We start from the raw sequence: 22,338 nt of genomic DNA, 5'->3' as shown, positions 1-22,338 counted from the left end.
TGGTGGCCACCGGGAGGGTTCCTGCACCGTATAGAGGGTTCCTTGACTTGGTCACTAACCGAGTTAGTAGCCTCCTCAGTACCCCACCCCCGCTGCCCATAGAGATTCTTCCACCAAATTGACTTGCCTGGGCATATGGGTGGCCTGTCCTGTGGACAGCTTTGGGGATAACTCCCTGAGTGAAACTCTGAACAAATAAAGATGATCCTTTTAAGTCCTCACTTAACCTGGGAGATGGATTCTTTTCATTACTGGACTTTCATCATGTTGCCAGAAAGCACTGCCAGGGCCATGGGGAAAAGAAACGGGAGGGGGCAGGGAACTTTCAAGCTGTGGGGGACAGGAGGGTAAGAAAAAGTTGGGTTGTGGTTGACAGGATGTAAAGATAGATGAGATTATTTACCTTATGCTGAGATGTCTTTGCTGGAGATTTCTCCTCCCAGCCACGGCAGGAGAGGATGACAAAGAAGTCCTTTCACACCCAGATTCCCCAAGTGTTAACATTATATTACATTTGCTTTTTCTCTATAGATAAATAGGTAGGTAGCTAAATATAGTTTAAAAATGTTTTTGACTTCCAAGTCATTTTTTAAACTGTGGTAAAATATATATAACATAAGCTTTACCACCTTAACCATTATTATTAAGTGTACAGCTGAGTGGCATTAAGTACCTTCACATTGTTTTGCAGCCATCACCATCATTGGTTTCCAGAACTTTTTCATCTTCCTAAACTGAAACCCTGTCCCCATTAAACACTAACTGCTCATTCCTCACTCTCCCGGCTCCTGGCAGCTACCACATTCTCCTTTCTGTCTCTATGGATCTGACTGCGCTAGGGACCTCATATAAATGCAGGCATACAGTTTTGTGCTTTTGCGCCTGGCTTATTTCATTTAGCATAATGTTTTCAAGGTTCATTCGTGTTGTAGCATGTGTCAGAATTTCCTTCCTCTTGAAGGTTGATATATATCCCATTGCCTGGTCGCAAGCTGTATATACCACATTTTGCTTATCCATTAATTGGTCAGTAGACACTCGGGTTGCTTCTACTTCTTAGCTCTTCTGAATAATGCAGCCATGGACATGGGCCTACAAATATCTCTTCAAGATCCTGCTTTCAGTCCTTGTGAGTATAGACCCTGAAGTGGAATGACTGCATCCTATGGTAATTCTGTGTTTAATATTTTGAGGAACTGTCGTGCTCTGTGTCATTTAGGGGTCAGTTGCAGACATGATACTCCTCTGTCCCTAAATAAGTCACTGTGTGTTTCCTAAAACACAGCCTCAGCACAGTGATCAAAATCAGGCTTATTGGACATTGATACAATTCTATAATCTACAGACCTTATTCAGATTTTGCCAACCACCCTGTTAATGTCCTTCACAGCAGAAGAAAGTTCCAGATTATATGTAGGGTTCAGTTGTCCCATTTCTTTAATCCCCTGTGGTCTGGAAAATTCCTCAGTCTTCCTTTGTGTCTCATGGCATGACATGTTTGTTAAGAACTGCTCAATCCTTTGGAGAGTGTCCGTCAGGGTGGCTCCTCCAAGTGTTTCCTCATGACTAGATGGAGGCTGTGTGTGTATTGGGGGCAGGAATCCCACAGAAGTAATGTTGTGTCCTTATCCGTGCATCATATCAGGAGGCACTGGTTATATTGCTGTGTCTCATTCTTGGTATCATTGACCTTGATCACTTGCTAAAGGTGAGGTCTGATGGATTTCTTTGCAAAGTTACTATCTTGCCCTTTGTGATGAAAAAGTATCCGTAGAGAGATACTTTGAGACCCTGTAAAGAGATACTTTGAGACCATATTAGCATCCCCTGGTGAGTCTCACCTGAATCAGTTATTATTTTAGTATGATGCTTGCCAAATGATGGTTTTCTAATTCCATCTTACCTTCGACACTTTTTAAGACCTTCTGTGAGTTTATTTGTATCTGCGTGGACTCATGGGTACTGTCTTCAACAGACGATAATCTCTTAATTTTTTTTTAATTTTTATTTTATATTGGAGTATAGTTGGTTTACAGTGTTGTGTTAGTTTCAGGTCTACAGCAAAGTGATTCAGTTATACATATACATATATCTATTATTTTTCAGATTCTTTTCCTGTATAGGTTATTACATCCTTCTCTCTTAATTTTGATGTTCAAATTGTCCCAGATTTGGCCCATGGCAGCCCCTTCAGGCTGGCTCCTGTATCATTCTTGAGCACTTCTTTCCTTTTTGGTTTCAGGCTCACTTTTTGGAAATGCATTTTTTTTAACTTTATTTTTTTATTCAAACAGAAAGTCACACAAATTATAATCATCCTCATCAGTGCACTCAGTCCCATGTAATTAATTGTTTTTCATCTTGATCTTTTGTTAGCACTTTTATGAATTCATCACTTTTCCATTAGAGTTCTGAAAATGCTTATTCATTCAGTTCAGCAGTATAGTCAGTTACCAGAAACCTGTACTTGTCAGAGCCTTTTCCATGAATTCTTTGAAGATGAAACCCTTTTATAGGAACTTTTTTTTTTTTGTGGCACGCGGGCCTCTCACCGCTGTGGCCTCTCCCGTTGCCGAGCACAGGCTCCGGATGCGCAGGCTCAGCGGCCATGGCTCACGGGTGCATCCGCTCCGCGGCATGTGGGATCCTCTCGGACCGGGGCACGAACCCGCGTCCCCTGCATCGGCAGGCGGACCCCCAACCACTGCGCCACCAGGGAAGCCCAAGCCAAGTGTGTCTGACTTTAGCTTCTTTGGGCCAAGTGCTCACTTTTTCTTTTTCACTTTTGAAAACATAATTGAATGTGGCCTTTTATGTCTCCTTTCACTCAGCATAACATTTTCAAGGTCCGTCCCTGTTGTAGCATGAATCAATGCTTCACTCCTTTCCATGGCTGTGTTGGGTCTTTGTTGCTGCGTGCAGGCTTTCTCTAGTTGCAGCGAGCGGGGGCTACTCTTCGTTGCAGTGTGCGGGCTTCTCATTGCAGTGTCTTCTCTTGCTGCGGAGCACAGGCTATAGGCACGTGGGCTTCAGTAGTTGTTGCATGTGGGCTCAGTAGTTGTGGCTCGTGGGCTCAGTAGTTGTGGCTCGCAGGCTCTAGAGCGCAGGCTCAGTAGTTGTGTTGCACAGGCTTAGTTGCTCCGCGGCATGTGGGATCTTCCTAGACCAGGGCTCGAACCCGTGTCCCCTGCATTGGCAGGCGGATTCTTAACCACTGTGCCATCAGGGAAGTCCCCACTTTCCTTAAAAATGAAAAGTTTGTGTATCCCCATTTCCCCTACATGTTCAAGATCCTGATAAAGGGACACAGCTCATCATTTAAGGGAAACGAGGAGGACCCCAGATTGGGTGCCTTCACATATCTGGGTCCTTCCTCCTGCCCAGGCAGTTGGGGATTTGAAATTCCTGCAAATTATGTGTGTGTGGAGGGCTTGGAAGTGGATATTTACTCTGTAGATTTTATTTTATTTTACTTCATTTCATTTCTTTTTTTTTTTTTTTTTTTTGGCCATGCTGTACGGCATGTGGGATCTTGGTTCCCCAACCAGGGATTGAACCTGAGTCCCCTGCAGTGGAAGCTCAGAGTCTTAACCACTGGACCTCCAGGGAAGTCCCATACTCCGTAGATTTTAGGTTTTCCATTGAGATTGAGAGAAAAGGCAGAAAGGAATTCCAGAAAGTTGTGGAGGATTTAAAATTGGAATCTGGGGCTTCCCTGGTGGTGCAGTGGCTGAGAGTCTGCCTGCCGATGCAGGGGACACGGGTTCGTGCCCCGGTCCGGGAAGATCCCACATGCCGTGGAGAAGCTGGGCCCGTGAGCCATGGCCGCCGAGCCTGCGCGTCCGGAGCCTGTGCTCCGCAACGGGAGAGGCCACAACAGTGAGAGGCCCGCGTACCGCAAAAAAACAAAAAACAAAACAAACAAACAAAAAAACACAACAACAGCAAAATGGAATCTGACAGTTCCCAGCTTTCAACAAATGAAGTACAGTTGGTAAAGAGCCAAATTCAAAATCTCCAATGGAGAGAGTCTGGTGCACAGGGAACGGCTTGGGCTGCAGGGAGTAATGTGCTCAGATCCTGGACTCAGGGGCAGAGGCCCGAGGGAAGCTGTTTGTCTTCCTGTTAAGAGGCTCCTGACGGACTTCCCTGGCAATCCAGTGGTTGAGACTTTGCCTTCCAATGCAGGGGGTGCGGGTTCAATCCCTGGTTGGGGAGCTAGGATCCCACATGCCTCACGGCCCAAAACACAAAAACATAAAACAGAAGCAATATTGTAACAAATTCAATAAAGACTTTTAAAAAAGTGGTTCAGGGCTTCCCTGGTGGCGCAGTGGTTGAGAGTACGCCTGCCGATGCAGGGGACACGGGTTCGTGCCCCGGTCCGGGAAGATCCCACATGCCGTGGAGAGGCTGGGCCCGTGAGCCATGGCTGCTGAGCCTGCGCGTCCGGAGCCTGCGCTCCGCAACAGGAGAGGCCACAACAGTGAGAGGCCCGTGTACCGCAAAGAAAAAAAAAAAAAAAAAAATGTTCACATTAAAAAAATAAATTAACAGGCTTCTGAGAGTCCCTGGTGTCAGCACACAGCAGATGCCTTTAGGGTCTGTGTTCAGGGAGCCATTCAAAGGTAAGGAGACTGATATAGACTGTAGCTTCCTGCTTTCTCTTTTTTCAAATTGTGATAAAATATACATAACATAAAATTTACCATTTGAACAATTTGTAAGTGTACAGCTGAGTGGCATTAAGTACATTCACACTGTTGTACGCCCATCACCATCATCCGTCTCCAGAGCTTGTTCATCTTCCCAAAATGAAATCCTGTCCCCATTAAACACTAACTGCCCATTCTCCCCTCCCCCCAGTCCCTGGCGCCCATCATTCTACTTTCTGTCTTTATGAGTCTGACTGCTCTAGCGACCTCACATAAGTGAAATCATACAGCTTTTGTTCTTCTGTGTCTGGCTTCTTTCATTCAGCATAATGTTTTCAAGGTTCATCCACGTTGTAGCATCTGTCAGAAAGAATTTCCTTCTTCTTTAAGGCTGAATAGTATTCTGTTGTATGGATATACCAAATTTAATTAGTCCATTCATTAGCTGATGGACATATGGGTTGTTTCCATCTTTTGGCTATTGTAAATAATGCTGCTATGAACAAGGATATACAAAGATCTGTTCAAGACCCTGCTTTCAGTTATTTTGGATATATACCTGGAAGTGGAGTTGCTGGATCATATGGTAATTCTATGTTTAATTTTTTGTGGAACCACCAAGCTGTTTTCCACAGGGGCTGCACCATTTTACATTCCCACCAGCAGTGCACAAGTGTTCTGATTTCTCCGCATCTTTGCCAACACTTGTTACTTTCCATTTTTTTAAGATATCCTGGTGGGTGTGAAATAATATCTCACTGTGGTTTTGATGTGCATTTCCCTAATGACTAATAACGTTGAGCGTCTTTTCTTGTGCTTATTGGCCACTTGTATAGCTTCTTTGAACAAATGTCTATTCATGTCCTTTGCCCATTTTAAAGTTAAATTGTTAGGTTATTATTATTATTATTATTGAGTTGTAAGCATTCTTTATATACAGTTGACCCTTGAACAACTTGGACGTTAGGGGCTCCTACCTTCTGCACAGTGGAAAACCCATCTGTAACTTACAGTCAGTCTTCCATATGCTTTGTTCCTCCATATCCACAGTTCTGCATCTGCAGATTCAACCAAGCTCGAATTGTGTGGTGCTGTAGTATTCTGTTGAGAATAAATATGCATATAATTGGACCCATGCTGTTCAAATCCGTGTTGTTCAAGGGTCAACTGTATTCTAGATATAAATTCCCTTGTCAGATACACGGTTTGCAAATATTTTCTTTCACCCCAGGTGCTGTCTTTTCGTTCTATTTATTGCGTCCTTTGATTCACAATTTTTTTTCATTTTTATGAAATCTTAATTTCTCTATTTTTTTCTTTTATTGTCTGTACTTTTGGTGCCATTGAATTTGTTTTTAAGATGGAAAAGAGCTCACTGGGTCTCCTTTTGGGGATTAAGGGAAGTTTCATTTATAAACCCTTAAGTTTTTCCCCTACCTCTAGTATATACTGAGTCTGAGGTCAGAAGGGCAGGCTTCAAGAGTTCCCTGGTGGCCTGGTAGTTAGGATTCTGGGCTTTCACTGCTGTGGCCCGGGTTCAGTCCCTGGTCGGGGAACTAAGATCCTGCAAGCCTTGTGGTGTGGCCAAAAGAAAAAAAAAAAAAAAGAAAGAAAAGAAAAGCAGGCTTCAATTTGATAGTATCACTCACTAGCATACATATTCTGATCTTGCAGTGCAACTAGGTCACTTTTTAGCATTTATGCTTCACACATGGGTGCGAGGAATGTGCACAAGGATGCTTGCTGCAGTATGGCTTAAAACTGAGGAAAATTGGAAGCCACTTAAATATTCCAGTGTAGGGGAATGTTTAAATACAGCTAATTTCTGATATGGAATATTATGCAGCAGGGAAAAGGGAAAAGAACAAGATTTACATGTAATAATGTAGCTAGATCTCCAAAACCAACTGCTGAGTGGAGAAAGCATAGTTGCTGAAGGATGCAATTGATGTAAAAATAAATACTATGTGTTTTCTCAGATAGGTGTGTAGAAGGGGTAGAAATAGGTCTGCATGGATGTGTGTGCTGTTAACAGTACTTTCTTCTGAAGTATGGGAATGGGACCCAGACTCGGGGTGAGGGGGCTTCAAACTTGATCTGTCTGGCTTTTTAAAAATATTCCAACTAAAAAAAAAAAAAAGTCTAGCATATTTGGGGCTTTCCTGGTGGCGCAATGGTTGGGAGTCCGCCTGCCGATGCAGGGGACACGGGTTCGTGCCCCGGTCCGGGAGGATCCCACGTGCCGCGGAGCGGCTGGGCCCGTGAGCCATGGCCGCTGAGCCTGCACGTCCGGAGCCTGCGCTCCGCAACGGGAGAGGCCACAACAGTGAGAGGCCCACGTACCGCAAGAAAAAAAAATATATATATATATATATACCAACTATTTTCATGTCCTTATCTACTAATTCTACCATCTGTGTTGTTTCTGGTCCTGTTTCTTTTCTTTTTCTTTCTTTCTTTTTTTTTTTTGGCCATGCCACGTGGCTTGAGGGATCTTAGTTTCCTGACCAGGGATTGAACCCGGGCCATCGGCAGTGAAAGCGTGAAATCCTAATCACTAGACCACCAGGGAATTCCCTTGTCCTTTCTTTTCTTTTCTTTTTTAAATTTATATTTACAATGGTTACATAGCAGGGTTTCTTCCTTTCTTTAAAAAAAAATTTATTTATTTATTTAATTTTTGGTTGCGTTGGATCTTCGTTGCTGCGTGCGGTCTTTCTTTAGTTGTGGCGAGCGGGGACTACTCTTTGTTGCGGTGCGCGGGCTTCTCATTGCAGTGGCTTCTCTTGTTGCAGAGCTTGGGCTCTAGGTGCTCGGGCTTTAGTAGTTGCGGCATGCGGGCTTCAGTCGTTGTGACTCACGGGCCTAGTTGCTCCGCTGCATGTGGGATCTTCCTGGACCAGGGCTTGAACCCGTGCCTCCTGCATTGGCAGGCAGATTCTTAACCACTGCGCCACCAGGCAAGCCCCCGGTCCTGTTTGTATTGATTGATCTTTCTCTTCATTATGGGTGGTAGTTTTTGGCTTCTTTGCATGCCTGGTAAGTTTCAACTGATGCCAGACCTTGTGAATTTAACCTTGTGGCATGCTGTATCCTTTTGTATTTCCTCAAAATATTCTTGAGCTTTGTTCTGGGATACAATTAAGCTACTGGAAACAGTTCCTTTCCAGGCTTGCTGTTCAGTTTTGTTAGGCAGGACCAGAGCAGTCTCCACTCTGGGGCTAATTTTTCTCCACTTCCTTGTGAAGTTTTTCCACTCTGGCTGGTGGGAACAAGGATTTCCAACCTGGTGTGAGCTCGGAGGCTTGTTCCCTCTGTTCCTTTCAGGTGGCTCTATCCCTGGCCTCTGCATGCGTGTAAACCCATCAGTCCTCGGACTCTCAAAAGATCTCTGGATCAACTTCTAGATTGATCTCTCTCTCTTCCTCCCTCTCTCTCCCTCTCTCTTCCTCTCTCCCTCTCTACACACTCTCTCCTTTCTACCTACTTCCCTCCTCCCCTTCCCCTCCCCCCTCCTCTCCCTCCCCCTACCTCCTCTTCCCCCCAGGTACCTCCTGTCCATGACTCCACTCTGCAAACTGTAGCCTTCTTACACTTTCTAGAACCTCAGCTTTGACTCCTCAACTCCACGTCTGAAAACTGTTATTTTACATATTTTGTCTATTTTTTTTCACTTATGCCATATTAGGCAGAAATTTTGGATTTTTTTTGGATTGTTTTGGATTTTTTTTAAAGGAAACACATTAACGTTTTAAAGTATAATTTAACATTGTTTTATTTTTTCTAGTTTCTTCTAGTGTTTTATTTTTTCTCCTTATGACATGGGTACTACTGTTCACCCATTTACAGATGAGGGAGTGAGGGGAGGGGAGCACAGAGAGGTTGAGTGACTTACCCAGGGTCACCCAGCCAGGGAGTGAGGGGAGGGGAGGGAGAACAAACCTGGTCACCTGGCTCTAGAGGCTCCACCCCTGATTCCTACCCTCCACCATCCATGCAATTAAGAGCTGTTTTTTTCCTTTTTAAAAAAATTGAGATGAACTTGCATAGTATAAAACTATTTTAAAGTGTACAAATCAGTGGCATTTATTACATTCACAGTGTTGTCCAACCACCACCTCTATTTAATTCCAGAACATTTTTATCATCCAAAAAGGAAATCCTGTCCCCGTTAGCAGTCACTCCCCATCCCCAGTCCCCAAGCCCCTGGCAACCATTGATCTGCTGTCTGTCTCTGTGGATTTGCCTGTTCTGTACATTTCACATAAACAGAGTCATATAATATGTGACCTTTTGTGTCTGGCTTTTTTCATGCAGCATGATGTTTTCAAGGTTCACCCACATTGTAGCATGTGTCAGTGCTTCATTCCTTTTCATGGCTGAGTAATATGCCACTGTATGGATGGACCACATTTTGTTTATATTCTTTCATCCAGTGATGGATACTTCGGCTGTTGCAAATAGTGAGGAGCTACTTTTAAATGTAGGAAAGGATGAAAAGGAAAGGGGTCACAGCCAGCAATGAGTCCAAACCCCCACTTACAGTTAAGAAAAACAAGGCACCCTCAGGAGGGTCGGGTACTTGCCCAGGCTCACCTGGGTCTGTATTTGTTCTCAGTCCAAGCTTGAACTTCTCACTTGTTCAGCCGACATTCACCAGCACCTAATGTGTGCACATCTTGGGCCGTGGCCAGGACATTGACCTGTGGGACCGAGAGAGCATGTAAAGCAGGCTGGGCATCCAGAATATCTTCTTGGGAGGCTGAGACATGAAGGCTAAGGAGTCAACTGACTGGAAAGTGATGGGAAGAGCATTCTAAGTGGAGGGAATAGCCAGTGCAAAGGCCCTGAGGCAGGAGTGAGTCTGGTATGTGGGAGGCTGTGTTGGGAGAAGTGAGCAGAAGGGGGACAAAGGGAGAGGAGGGCAGCATCCCGACCCCTCAGGGCATCGTGGGCTATGGTGGGGAGTTAAGATTTTTATTCTGAGCGTGGCAGGAGCCACAGCAGAGCGGAAGCAGGGAAAGCCTGCGTTGTGATTTTATATGCTGCCTTGGGGGACAGGAGGCTGGGGCAGTGCTGGGGAGGAGATGGGGCTTGATCTCCAAATCAATTTGCCAAAACAAAACTTGGGTGTATCCAACAAGCGTCAAGCAAACAGTGGTCTATAACATCCTATTATTTTTAATGTGTGGCCATTCAAAATAATCACTCCGGGCGTGCAGCGTGCACAAACAGGGTGAATATTGATAAAATCACGGGAATGGAAACAGGGAGCACAGATCTAAAACCTCCAGCACTTCTCAGGGGTTCAATGGTGTAAAAAACAATACGGTCAGGTAGGAATCATGGTTATGTGCCAGTGAGCACCAGGCCTGCCTCGTCTCTGAATCCATAAACTCTTGAAGAAAGTCCCCTCTGATTCCCATCACCACAGTCCAGGGAGTTGAGAAGACAAAGGAGCATGAAGAATAAAAATATTAGTGACTAAGAAAAATGATTGTGGGAGAAATTAAATATTTTACAAAGTTTTCTCTTTAGTGTCTTTTAAAATAGATTTCACACAAAATATAACCACCCTCCCCCCCAGCCCCCTACCCATCAGTGTCTGCAGCTCACCGTGCACCATGTTTGGGGAGCAGGTTTGCGCTCTGCCCTCTTCTGTCCGGCGGGGAGGGCTTCCTGATCTCACACGTAACTGGGCTTAGCAAGAGGGCTGGGGTCCCAGATCCTGGTGTTGGCATTTGAGACTCTCCCCCGCACACACACCTGCCTCGCCCCACCTACCCTCCAGATGTCCTTGTCTCCAGGTGACCTCTCTGGGGAGCAATTTGGAATTATCTATCAGTGAGGAAAGACCTGCTGTTCCAGGCATCGGATACTCTCCAGAGCAACTGCAGTCAGTGGGGCACAGATTTGGGATAGCGTGGGTATAGCAAGGTCAAGGCAACCAGAGAAAGAAATCCTGCAGCCGCTGCAGGAGATGCAAGAACTCACCTCTAGGGACTTCCCTGGTGGTCCAGTGGTTAGGACTCCACACTTTCACTGCCGTGGGCCTGGGTTCAGTTCCTGGTCGGGGAACTAAGATCCCACAAGCCGCGCAGTGTGACAAAAAAAAAAAAAAAGATAAGAGCTCACCTCTAGTGAATTCGGCAAGGCCAGATGCGAAAACTGCTTCGCCTGGGACCTGCCCATAGAACTCTGTAACATCCGCCAGTGGTAGCATGTCCAAATTACTGCATGAGATCTGAGAATAATATGAAACAGCCTGACTGATAATCATTATTTGGGGTATTAATTTTACCATGAAGAATGCTCAGTTTTTGATATTGAGCTGAAACCTTCATCCCTGAACGTCTCTGCTCACCCCTGGACTCCAGAGCTGCCAGGATCATGATTCCTCCGGGAAAGTTGGTTCTGGGTCTGCTGTGCTCTGGGTTGTGGGCCATCTGGGGGAAGGAGGCCCAGTCATGGGCTCTGCCACATTGAGAATCTGAGGAAAGCATCCGTGTTTCCCCAGAAAAGTACGCATGTGGTGATCCATCATAGCCCTTTTTTCCCAGATATATATTTATATATACATATATATGTATGTACTTATGTATACATATTCTTTTTCAGATTTTTTCCATTATAGGTTATTACAAGATAGTGAATATAGTTCCCTGTGTTGTACAGTAGGTCCTTGTTGGTTATCTATTTTGTATATAGTAGTGTGTATCTGTTAATCCCAAACTTCTAATTTATCCCTCCCCACCCTTTCCCCTTTGACAACCGTCAGTTTGTTTTCTGTGTCTGTGAGTCTGTCTCTGTTTTGTAAATAAGTTCATTTGTATCATTTTTTTTTTAGATTCCACATATAAGTGATATCATATGGTATTTGTCTTTCTCTGCTTGACTGACTTCACTTCGTATGATAATCTCTAGGTCTATCCATGTTGCTGCAAATGGCATTATTTCACTCTTTTTTTAAAAAAATTATTTATTTTTGGCTGTGTTGGGTCTTCATTGCTGCCCATGGGCTTTCTCTAGTTGCAGCGAGTGAGGGCTACTCTTCGTTGCAGTGTGCGGGCTTCTCATTGCAGTGTCTTCTCTTGTTGCGGAGCACAGGCTATAGGCACGTGGGCTTCAGTAGTTGTGGCTCGTGGGCTCAGTAGTTGTGGCTCGCAGGCTCTAGAGCGCAGGCTCAGTAGTTGAGGTGCACAGGCTTAGTTGCTCTGCGGCATGTGGGATCTTCCCAGACCAGGACTCAAACCCATGTCCCCTGCATTGGCAGGCGGATTCTTAACCACGGTGCCACCAGGGAAGTCCCTATTTCACTCTCTTTTGTGGCTGAGTAATATTCCATTTATATATATACCACATCTTCTTTATCCATTCATCTGTTGATGGACATTTAGGTTGCTTCCATGTCTTGGCTATTGTAAATAGTGCTGCTATGAACATTGGGGTCATCATAGCCCATTTTTGTTTACAATTCATGATGTTCTTAAACCCCTTCATTCCTGAGATGGTTAGAGGCTCCCTAAGGAATTGGGTCCATCTGTAAATGTATGTTGAGACCCTGCTATCTACCATGCACCAAGTCTATAAATAATTCTTAACAGGTGTAACAAAGGGAGAGCATAATAACAGACAACAAAAATAATAGTAGCAATGGTAATCAACATTATTCGAGTCCCTACAGTATGCCAAACATTGCTTGGAACTCTTTAGCGTGAATTAGTTCCTTCCTTTGTTATAACTACCTTGTGAAGTAAGTACTTTATTATCCCCATTTTACAGATGAGGAAACTGAGGCGCAGAGAGGTTAAGTGACTTGCCCAAGTCACTGCCCTTCCTCCCACAGGCAGGGTTCAAATCCAGGAGACTAGCCTCAGAGGCCATGGTATCATGCTGCTGCCCACGGAGATGCTAAGAGAGTGGGTGGGGAAGGGGCTGAGGGAGGAGCTTTGGGATAGGCCAGCGCATGTGCCTTCCCGCTCTGCACAGTGAGTCAGGAACCCCCGCCTGTCTTCTGAGGATAGGTCACTCTGTCCCCAGGGATCTAGTTATCCCTGCAGCTCTGACCTAATGCCACATTTCCTCTGCTCTTGCTCCCAGGAGCTGGAGAAGCTGGGGCTCGGTGACAGCGTGGACCTGCATGTGTATGAGATTCCAGTGGAGTACAAGACAGTCCAGAGGCTCATCCCCGCTCTGTGGGAGAAGCACAGTCCACAGGTAAATGGGGCAAAGATGAGTGGGGTAAAGGTAGGTGCTTCCCCATCAGGACCTGCAGGTGGGTGCCCCACACATGGATGGCCTGTGTGACTTTGTTCCTGCTCTGATCACATGGCTGACGCCACAGCCTTATTTCCTAAAGTGCCGCACTTTCCTGGGTTACCCTTAGAGGTGAGGGAGGAAAGCAAACATCTGGAACTTCACAGAGCCTGGTTCTGTCCCTCTTGAGTTCTGTATCAGTCATGACCCGTTTGGTTATAAGTCACAGTCGAATCACACCTCAACCCAGCTTGAGCCCAAATGTTGGATGCTTTAGGTATAGCTTGATTCAGGTGGTCACCCAATGTCATCAGCCTCTTCTCTTGCCCACGTAGCTTTGCTTTGCTTTCCACTTTGCTTTCGCTGTGGCAAAGATAGGTGGTTGCTGGCTGATATCCTCCCAACTCAGCCGCTCAGCAGAAAGAGAACGCCTCTCCTCCAAATAATTCCCCAAAGTCTATGGCTGATTCTCATTGGCTGGCTTGGGTCACAGGCCAGTCCCTGAGCCAATCACTATGGTTGGGGAAGAAGGAATGCTCTGATTTGTGAAGCCTGAGTCCCACATGCCCACTCCGGTGGCCAGAGGGTGGTGTCACCTCTCTCCAAACCTCCTAGAATGAGAAGAAGTGGAGGTGGTCCACAAAGGGAAAACAGCTGTGGGAGGGACCTGTGGTTTTAACCCGATGTGATGGAATGGAGGCCAGACAGGCAGGACCCACACCCTCCCACAGAGGTAGTTTTGGCCCAGCCAAGACCTTGGGCAGGAGCCATCTGGGAACTTACCTGGGCTGGTATCTCTGACAAGTGCAGTCCCAGTCCCCTCTGGGGGGGCCTCACTCAGCTTCCTACCCTAGCTTGCTGTTTCAGATTCTCCAGGGCTGGCTGGAGGCATCTTCCTTTCTAAGAAGCCCTCTCATTGCACCTCAAATAGAATTTGTCCCGTAAGGGGTGGGTGGGTGGGGATAAAGTGGGAGGTTGGGATTAACATACACACACTACTATATATAAAATAGATAACTAATAAGGACCTACTGTATAGCATAGGGAACTCTACTCAATACTCTGTAATGGCCTATATGGGAAAGTAATCTAAAAATGAGTGGATATATGTATAACTGATTCACTTTGCTGTACACCTGAAACACAACATTGTAAATCAACTATACTCCAATAAAAAAAATTTTTTTTGAATGTGGCTACTTTCTTATTTTTATTATTGTAATTAATGAAGTTCTGTGTCCTAAGGTACACATTACACTTTGTATCCATGGACCCTTCTTGATACATAAAAGTATCATCAAGTATGTAAAAAACAAAAAGGTCAGGCAATAAAGCAAAAATAGGACAGTAAAAACAATACGATATTCACTTTTGTTTCCTTTAAAACAGAAGTGTTCTTAACAATTGCTTGCTGTTGGCTCACAGAACTAGAGAATGTATATTAGAACATCTGTACTCAGAACAATGATCTTCCTTGGCTGTTGCTGTGATAAGAAGCAATAAGCCATATAATTTACAAGAAGAAAGCTAATGAATCCTTCAGAAAACACAACCTGGCCGTTTATCTTCAGTGCAAAATAATAAGGTGGCAGGAGTGTATAGAGAAACAAGTCTTGGAGAACATCCTGTAAGGGAATCCAGCTGTGCTTGTATGGTCACAAGCTTGTTATAGAAATCAAACAATTCCTTGTGACTGAATTCCACAAGAACTTCCTTCAGGCTCTTCGACTCTTCATTGCTCACTCCTAGCTGTAACACAGCTTGAGGAGATTTTAGTTTTGCCTGGGCAGAGTGAGCCATTTATCTGAAGGTTAAGCTGCCATCCGACCGTCTCCAGCTCGTGGGGTGCGAGAATCCTCTGCCTGAATTTTTCAATTGTTTCTTGACCGATAGACGACCAAGCATTGACAAATGCTTCTGCTTTGTCTTGTCTAAGATGAATGTTCTCTAACTGCTGCTGCAAAGCAGCTGGCTCCACGTTGTGATATATGGCCTGTTCTAAAATGAATGATATTGTTGCAAGAACTAGGTGAAGATCTTGTCTCTCGAGAGAAAATGCAGCTTGAAGTCTCTCTTCCTCTTCTTCACTGAAACTATTCTCAGCCGTCAGGTGAAGTTTTTGAAGAATTGGGGTGAGCAATCGTGGAAGCCTTCCTGTATCTATTTCATTTATCAGCGACACTGCTTTTTTCATGCTGGGGCTCTCCTGCAGAGTCAGTGCCGTGGATGCCGCCATCCTTGAAGCTCCCTCAAAACTTTTTTTTTTAAAATTAGAATTTGGGGGCTTCCCTGGTGGTGCAGTGGTTGAGAATCTGCCTGCCAATGCAGGCGACACGGGTTCGAGCCCTGGTCTGGGAAGATCCCACATGCCGCGGAGCAACTGGACCCGTGAGCCACAATTACTGAGCCTGCGCGTCTGGAGCCTGTGCTCCGCAACGGGAGAGGCCGCGACAGTGAGAAGCCCGCGCACCGCGATGACGAGTGGCCCCCGCTCGCCGCAACTAGAGAAAGCCCTCGCACAGAAACGAAGACCCAACACAGCCAAAAATAAATAAATAAATTTATTTTTTAAAAAAATTAGAATTTGTCCCTTTTTACAGAGGGGGACCTGGAGGCTCAGTGAGATGTGACTGAAGGTTCTGTGAATGAGCTTTTTCCTCTACTGTCTATATAGTCCTGCCTTATTCTAGCTAAAAAGAAAACCTAAGGCATGAACATGTCTTAAAAATGTCTCACTATATAGAAAGGAATAAAGAAGAAGGATTTTGGCCCAGGCTGCTACTGATGAGCTGTGAGGTCTCAGGGAAGCTCCTTGGGCTCCCCGTGCCTCAGTTTCCTCCTGTGACAGGTGGAAATAATAATAGTCAGGAATCAACCAAGCACAGATCAAAAATATTTGAAAAAAAATTCCAGAGAATTCCCTGGTGGTCCAGTGGTTAGAACCCCATGCTTCCACTGCTGGGGACCCGGGTTTAATCCCTGGTTGGGGAACTAACATCCAGTAAGCCGTGTAGTGCAGAATAAAGAAAGAAAGAAAGAAAGAAAGAAATTCAGAAAGTTCCAAAAAGCAAAACTTGAGTTTGCCTTGAGCGGACAGCTATTTATTTATATAACATTTGCATTCTATTAGGTATTGTAAGCAATCTAGAGACGATCTGAGGTATACAGGAAGATGTGCAGTAGGTTATATGAAAATACTACGCCATTTTAGGTAAGAGACTTGAGCATCCCCAGATGTTGTTATCTGAAGCGGGGGGGAACCTGGACCCAATCTCCTGTGGATACCGAAGCGAGGGGTGACTGAAGTACTAAAATTCTACCACCCAATTCCAGCGCGTGGGTGGGGTTATCCCCACACCAAGCAATTCTTGGAGAGTGGCTGTGGGTCCTACAATTCAACTCAATTCTGACACTACCTACCCAGAGATAGAATCGCATTCCACAGGGTAAGGGCTCCATCCTACCGGACTGCCCTCCACTTCAGATGCCAATCTTTTTTTTTTTTTTTTTTGAAGTATAGTTGATTTACAATGTTGTGTTAATTTCTGCTGTACAGCAAAGTGATTCAGTTATACATATATATACATTCTTTTTTATATTCTTTTCCATTATGGTTATCACAGGATATTGAATATAGTTCCCTGTGCTCTACAGTAGGACCTTATTGTTTATCCATTCTATATAAAATAGTTTGCAGATGCCAATCTTAAGTCTAGGTTGTTACCTGTGCTTCTGTCCAACTGGCTATAAATCAGGGATTCCCATGACCCCTTCCTTGGGTTCCATTAATTTGCTAGAGCAGCTCACAGAACTCAGGAACCCCATTTACTCACTGGATTACCGGTTTATTATAAAAGCATATAACTCAGGAACAGCCAGCCAGATGAAAGAGATGCATAGGACAATGTATGATTTGTCCTATGCCCTCCCGAGCATATGCTGCTTCGCCCTCCCGAGCGCCCTACTCTCCCCAGCTGAACTCCATCTCCAGGCCCTCTCCCTTCCTCTGAGGTAGGGGGGTGGGGCTGAAAGTTCCAACCCTCTAATCATGTGGTTGGTTCCCCTGGCAACCAGCCCCCATTCTAAGGTGCTTTCCAAAAGTTACCTCATTAACAAAACAGGGGAATTCCCTGGAAGTCCAGTGGTTAGGACTCCACGCTTCCATTGCAGAGGGCACGGGTTTGATTCCTGGTCAGGGAACTAAGATCCCACATGCCATGCAGCAGAAAAAAAAAAAAAAAATTAACCAAACAGGACACCTTTATTGCTCTCATCACTTAGGGAACTCTAAGGGTTTTAGGAGCTCTGTGCCAGGAAGAGTGAACTAAGAACAAATATATATTTCTTTTTTTATTTTTTAATATTTATTTATTTATTTTGGCTGCACCGGGTCTTAGTTGCGGCATGCGGGCTTTTACCTATGGCATGAGAACTTTTAGTTGCAGCATGCATGTGGGATCTAGTTCCCCAACCAGGGATCGAACCCCAGGCCCCTGCATTGGGAGCATGGGGTCTCACCCCCTGCACCACCAGGGAAGTTCCAACAAATGTATATCTCTTACTATAGATCTCGCTATCACAAGCACTAACATCATGAGTTTGTGGTGGGGATGAGAGAGATGAGGCCAGTAGGGCAATAAACAGTTCTCAGCCCACCCCAGGGTTTCTCAGCTACACTGGGGCCAGAGCCTTCTCTGTGATGGGCTGTGCTGTGCACTGTAGGGTGCTGAGCAGCATCCCTGACCACCACCCATGAGATGCCAGGAGCACTGTGTCTCCAGTTTGATACCCCATAACGTTTCCAGATGTTGCCAAACATCCTCTGGAGGCAGGCTCACCCCTGGTTGAGAACTCCTGGTCTATAGTAAGCTCTTTTTTAAAAAAATGTATTTATTTATTTAGGCTGCGCCAGGTCTTAGTTTGGCACACGGGATCTTCGTTGCGGCATGTGGACTCTTAGTTGTGGCATGCAGACTTCTTAGTTGTGGCACACAGACTTCTTAGTTGTGGCAGGCATGCAGGATATAGTTCCCCAACCAGGGATAGAACCCCAAGCCCCTTGCATTGGGAGCGTGGAGTCTTACCCACTGGACCACCAGGGAAGTCCCTATAGTAAGCTCTTAATAGTGGTTAACTGGTACCACGGCTGTCGTCATCACTCACATCTTCTTCACACACATGCATCTTCATATACATTTGTGCTCACCCTCAAGTACTGTTTAAGCATCGTACTGCATGGATTGGCTATTTCTTCTTCACACACATGCATCTTCATATACATTTGTGCTCACCCACAAGTACTGTTTAAGCATTGTACTGCATGGATTAGCATCCTGTGGCTGACGTAACAATTGACTGCCAACTAGGTGTCTTAAAACTACAGAAATTTATAAGCACACAATTCTGGAGGCCAGAAGTCCAAAATCAAGGCATGAGCAGGGCTGTGGCTCCCTCCAAAGGCTCTAGGGGAGGATTCTTCCTTGTCTCTTCCAGCTTCTGGTGGCCCCAGGCATTCCTTGGCTTGTGGCCTCATCACTCTATCCTCTGCCACTGTCTCCACATGACCTTCTCCTTTCCTCCCTCTCTGTTCCTGCTCTGTGTGTCTCTTTTAAGTGCATTTGTCAATGGGTTTTGAGCCCATCCAGATAATCCAGGAGGACCTCATCTCAAGATCCTTTACTTAACTACATCTGCAAAGACCCTTTCCCAAATAAAGGTCCCAGTCACAGTTTCCAGGTATTAGGACAGGGACATACCTTTCCTTTTCTTTCTTTTTTTTTTTTGGTGGTGGTGGTGGAGTCACCATTCAACCCTCTGTACTACAGCTAGCTGCTATTTTGTTTTTGCATTCACAGGAATTACAGTGTTACCTGATGCTCCACTGGTTTATGGAGCACCAGATAACACAGTGTGGGTGTTAAGGCATCCAGCAGCATAGCCCCCGCTCCTGGCTAGTTATGTTCTTGAGAATCACGGCCCGCTAGACGTTACCGTGCCAGCTACACGGGACAGTTTAAACTTTCTAGAAGCCACAATTGAAAAGCATACAAAGAAGGAATTCCCTGGTCCAGTGGTTGGGACTCGGCACTTTCACTGCCGTCGCTCGGGTTCAATCCCTGGTCTGGGAACTAAGATCCCAAAAGCTGCATGGCCGGAAAAAAGAAAAGCATACAAAGAAATAGTGAAATTAATTTTAATAATATCTTAAATGTCACCCCTTATTTCTAAAATATTATGTCAATGTGTAATCAACATTTAAAAAGTTATTAATGAGACATTTCACTTTTTTTTTTTTTACTTTTTAGCCGCACCGCGCGGCATGTGAGATCTCCGTGCTCTGCAGTCGAGTCTTAACACGCAGGGTCTTAACCGCTGGACCACCAGGGAAGTCCCTACATTCTTTTTTCATGCCCAGTCTCCGAAACCGGTGTGTGTGCTGCACTGGTATCTCAATCTGTATCAGCCATGTGTTGGCAGTCTGTATCTCTTCTTTGGGGAAATATCTATTTAGGTCTTCCACCCACTTTTGGATTGGGTAGTTTGTTTTTTTGATATTGAGCTGCTTGTGTATTTTGGAGATTAATCCTTTGTCAGTTGCTTCATTTGCAAATATTTTCTCCTATTCTGAGGGTTATATTTTCGTCTTGGTTATGGTTTCCTTTGTTGTGCAAAAGCTTTTAATTTTCAGTAGGTCCCATTTGTTTATTTTTGTTTTTATTTCCATTTCTCTAGGAGGTGGGTCAAGAAGGATCTTGCTGTGACTTATGTCATAGAGTGTTCTGCCTATATGTTCCTCTAAGAGTTTTATAGTGTCTGGCCTTACATTTAGGTCTTTAATCCATTTTGTATGTGTGTGTTTTTTTAAATTAATTAATTAATATTTATTTTTGGCTGTGTTGGGACTTCGTTTCTGTGCGAGGGCTTTCTCTAGTTGTGGCAAGCCGGGGCCACTCTTCATCGTGGTGCGCGGGCCTCTCACTATCGCGGCCTCTCTTGTTGCGGAGCACAGGCTCCAGACGCGCAGGCTCAGTAGTTGTGGCTCACGGGCCTAGTTGCTCCGCGGCATGTGGGATCTTCCCAGACCAGTGCTCGAACCCGTGTCCCCTCCATTGGCAGGCAGATTCTCAACCTCTGTGCCACCAGGGAAGCCCATTTTGTGTTTATTTTTGGACATGGAAGCAACCTAAGTGTCCATTGACAGATGAATGGATAAAGAAGATGTGGCACATATGTACAATGGAATATTACTCAGCCATAACAAGAAATGAAATTGAGTTATTTGTAGTGAGGTGCATGAACTTAAAGTCTGTCATACAGCGTGAAGTATGTCAGAAAGAGAAAAACAAATACCGTATGCTAACACATATATATGAAATCTAAAAAACAAAAAATGGTTCTGATGAACCTAGGGGCAGGACCGGAATAAAGACGCAGACATAGAGAATGGACTTGAGGACATGGGAAGGAGGAAGGATAAGCTGGGACGAAGTGAGAGAGTAGCATTGACATATATATACTAGTGGGAGACAGCCGTATAGCACAGGGAGATCAGCTCGATGCTTTGTGATGACCTAGAGGGGTGGGCTAGGGAGGGTGGGAAGGAGGCGCAAGAGGGAGGGGTTATGGGGACGTGTGTATACATACAGCTGATGCACTTTGTTGTACAGCAGAAACTAACACAACATTGTAAAGCAATTATACTCCAATAAAGATGTTTAAAAAAAAAAAGTCACTGTGAGATATATCACCGTAGGGAAATAACCAATAATCAAATAAAGAAAATGCATAGAAAAAAAGTTTGTATCAGCCACATTTCAAATGCTCGATAGCCACACGTGTCCTGTGACTGCCATATGGCACAGTATGCTCATCAGTCTTTATTTTAAATGTTCACATGTTTTCTTACAGTGCCGTTTCTGTGTGTAAACATACACACAAATCATTAATATTTGAAGTTAAACTGTATTCAGTTTGGTATCCTGCCTCTTACAAATACGTTATCATGAGCATTTAATCACGCAGGTCATGAAAAATTCTCCCTTAACATTATTTTAACAGCTGGGTAATATTTAGTAATTAATACAACCATTCTCCTATTATTGGGCGTGCTGGTCATTTCTATGTTTCGGGGTTTTTTTCCTCACTTTTATAAATAACACCGAAGTGACCATGGGCAAATTATTATCTCTTTGTTTTTAGGTTAGATTCCTGGAAATTATACCTTGCCTTTTGTGTTTGGCAATATGTCTTGAAGATTATTTCATACAGAATTGCCTTGGGCATGTTAACAGCTACAAAGTAGCTCATACTTTACTTATCCAACCCCCCCCATCTCCCCACCCCCCCCACCCCCCACCCCCACCATGGATGGCTAATTAGGTTGTTTCCAATATTTGATTGTAATGACAAAGCTGCAATGAACATCTTTGCATATTTCACATTCTTGCATGTTTCACTTGGCACACCTTTCTGTAAGAGTGACTGTAGGGTCTATTCCATCAGCAAGATGTCAGAAAGCACGTAACCCCCAGCAGAGCTCTGTGAGGATGCTGCCCTCTCCTTGGCCTGGGGGGACTCCCAGTCCCATGACCAGACCCTATTAAGCCTTGCCCATCTGTCTGCAGCTGGTGGTGCATGTGGGGGTGTCAGGCATGGCGACCACAGTCACGCTGGAGAAGTGCGGGCACAACAAGGGCTACAAGGGGCTGGACAACTGCCGATTCTGCCCTGGCTCCCAGTGCTGTGTGGAGGATGGGCCTGAAAGCATTGACTCCATCATTGACATGGACGCTGTATGTAAGAGGGTTACTACACTGGGCCTGGATGTGTCAGTGACCATCTCACAAGATGCCGGCAGGTAAGGCACCATGGGGCCCTATGGTGTAGGTGTGAGTAGGGGTTTCCCTCCTACATCAGCCCAGGCTGGGTGTTGAACAAGCCAAGTGTGTTTGACTTTAGCCTCTTTGGGCCAAGTGCTCACTTTTTCTTTTTCACTTTTTTTTTTTTTTTTTTCGGTACGCGGGCCTCTCACTGTTGTGGCCTCTCCCGTTGCGGAGCACAGGCTCCGGATGCGCAGGCTCAGTGGCCATGGCTCATGGGCCTAGCCGTTCCGCGGCATGTGGGATCTTCCCAGATTGGGGCACGAACCTGTGTCCTCTGCATTGGCAGGCGGACTCTCAACCACTGCGCCACCAGGGAAACCCTCTTTTTCACTTCTGAAAACATAATTGATTTACCACCTGATTAAAGCATGGGATAATTTTTTTTACGCATGGGGTATTTTAACAGTATTATACATGATATTTTTACATAGAATTTCACAGTATATAAACCTCACCATCCATGAGGCACAGAGTTAAGTATATATGTGTATGTGTGTGTATATATATATATAAAACAGGTTCCACGGATTCTGCTTCTGGAACTC

General features: G+C 45.0%; 1 protein-coding gene and 1 pseudogene across 2 annotated transcripts in view; one reads left to right on the top strand and one right to left on the bottom strand.

Moving 5' to 3' along the window:
• Positions 1-22,338, top strand: part of PGPEP1 (pyroglutamyl-peptidase I) — a 37,930-nt gene that overhangs the window by 6,000 nt on the left and 9,592 nt on the right. Inside the window, exons 3-4 of one of the 2 annotated variants that reach the window (XM_029216578.1) lie at positions 12,756-12,872; positions 21,536-21,768. In XM_029216578.1, the coding sequence (XP_029072411.1) occupies positions 12,756-12,872; positions 21,536-21,768 (350 nt within the window). The remainder of the gene's footprint in view (positions 1-12,755; positions 12,873-21,535; positions 21,769-22,338) is intronic. The other variant, XM_029216579.1, reaches the window with a different exon arrangement.
• LOC114891970 lies at positions 14,083-15,205 on the bottom strand (annotated as a pseudogene).

Source organism: Monodon monoceros, unplaced genomic scaffold, assembly GCF_005190385.1.
Source record: "Monodon monoceros isolate NGI ecotype Baffin Bay Population unplaced genomic scaffold, NGI_Narwhal_1 Super_Scaffold_12, whole genome shotgun sequence".
NCBI lineage: Eukaryota > Metazoa > Chordata > Mammalia > Artiodactyla > Monodontidae > Monodon > Monodon monoceros.
The sequence above is the reverse complement of the archived record's forward strand: the minus strand, read 5'-3'. Positions and strand labels throughout refer to the sequence as shown.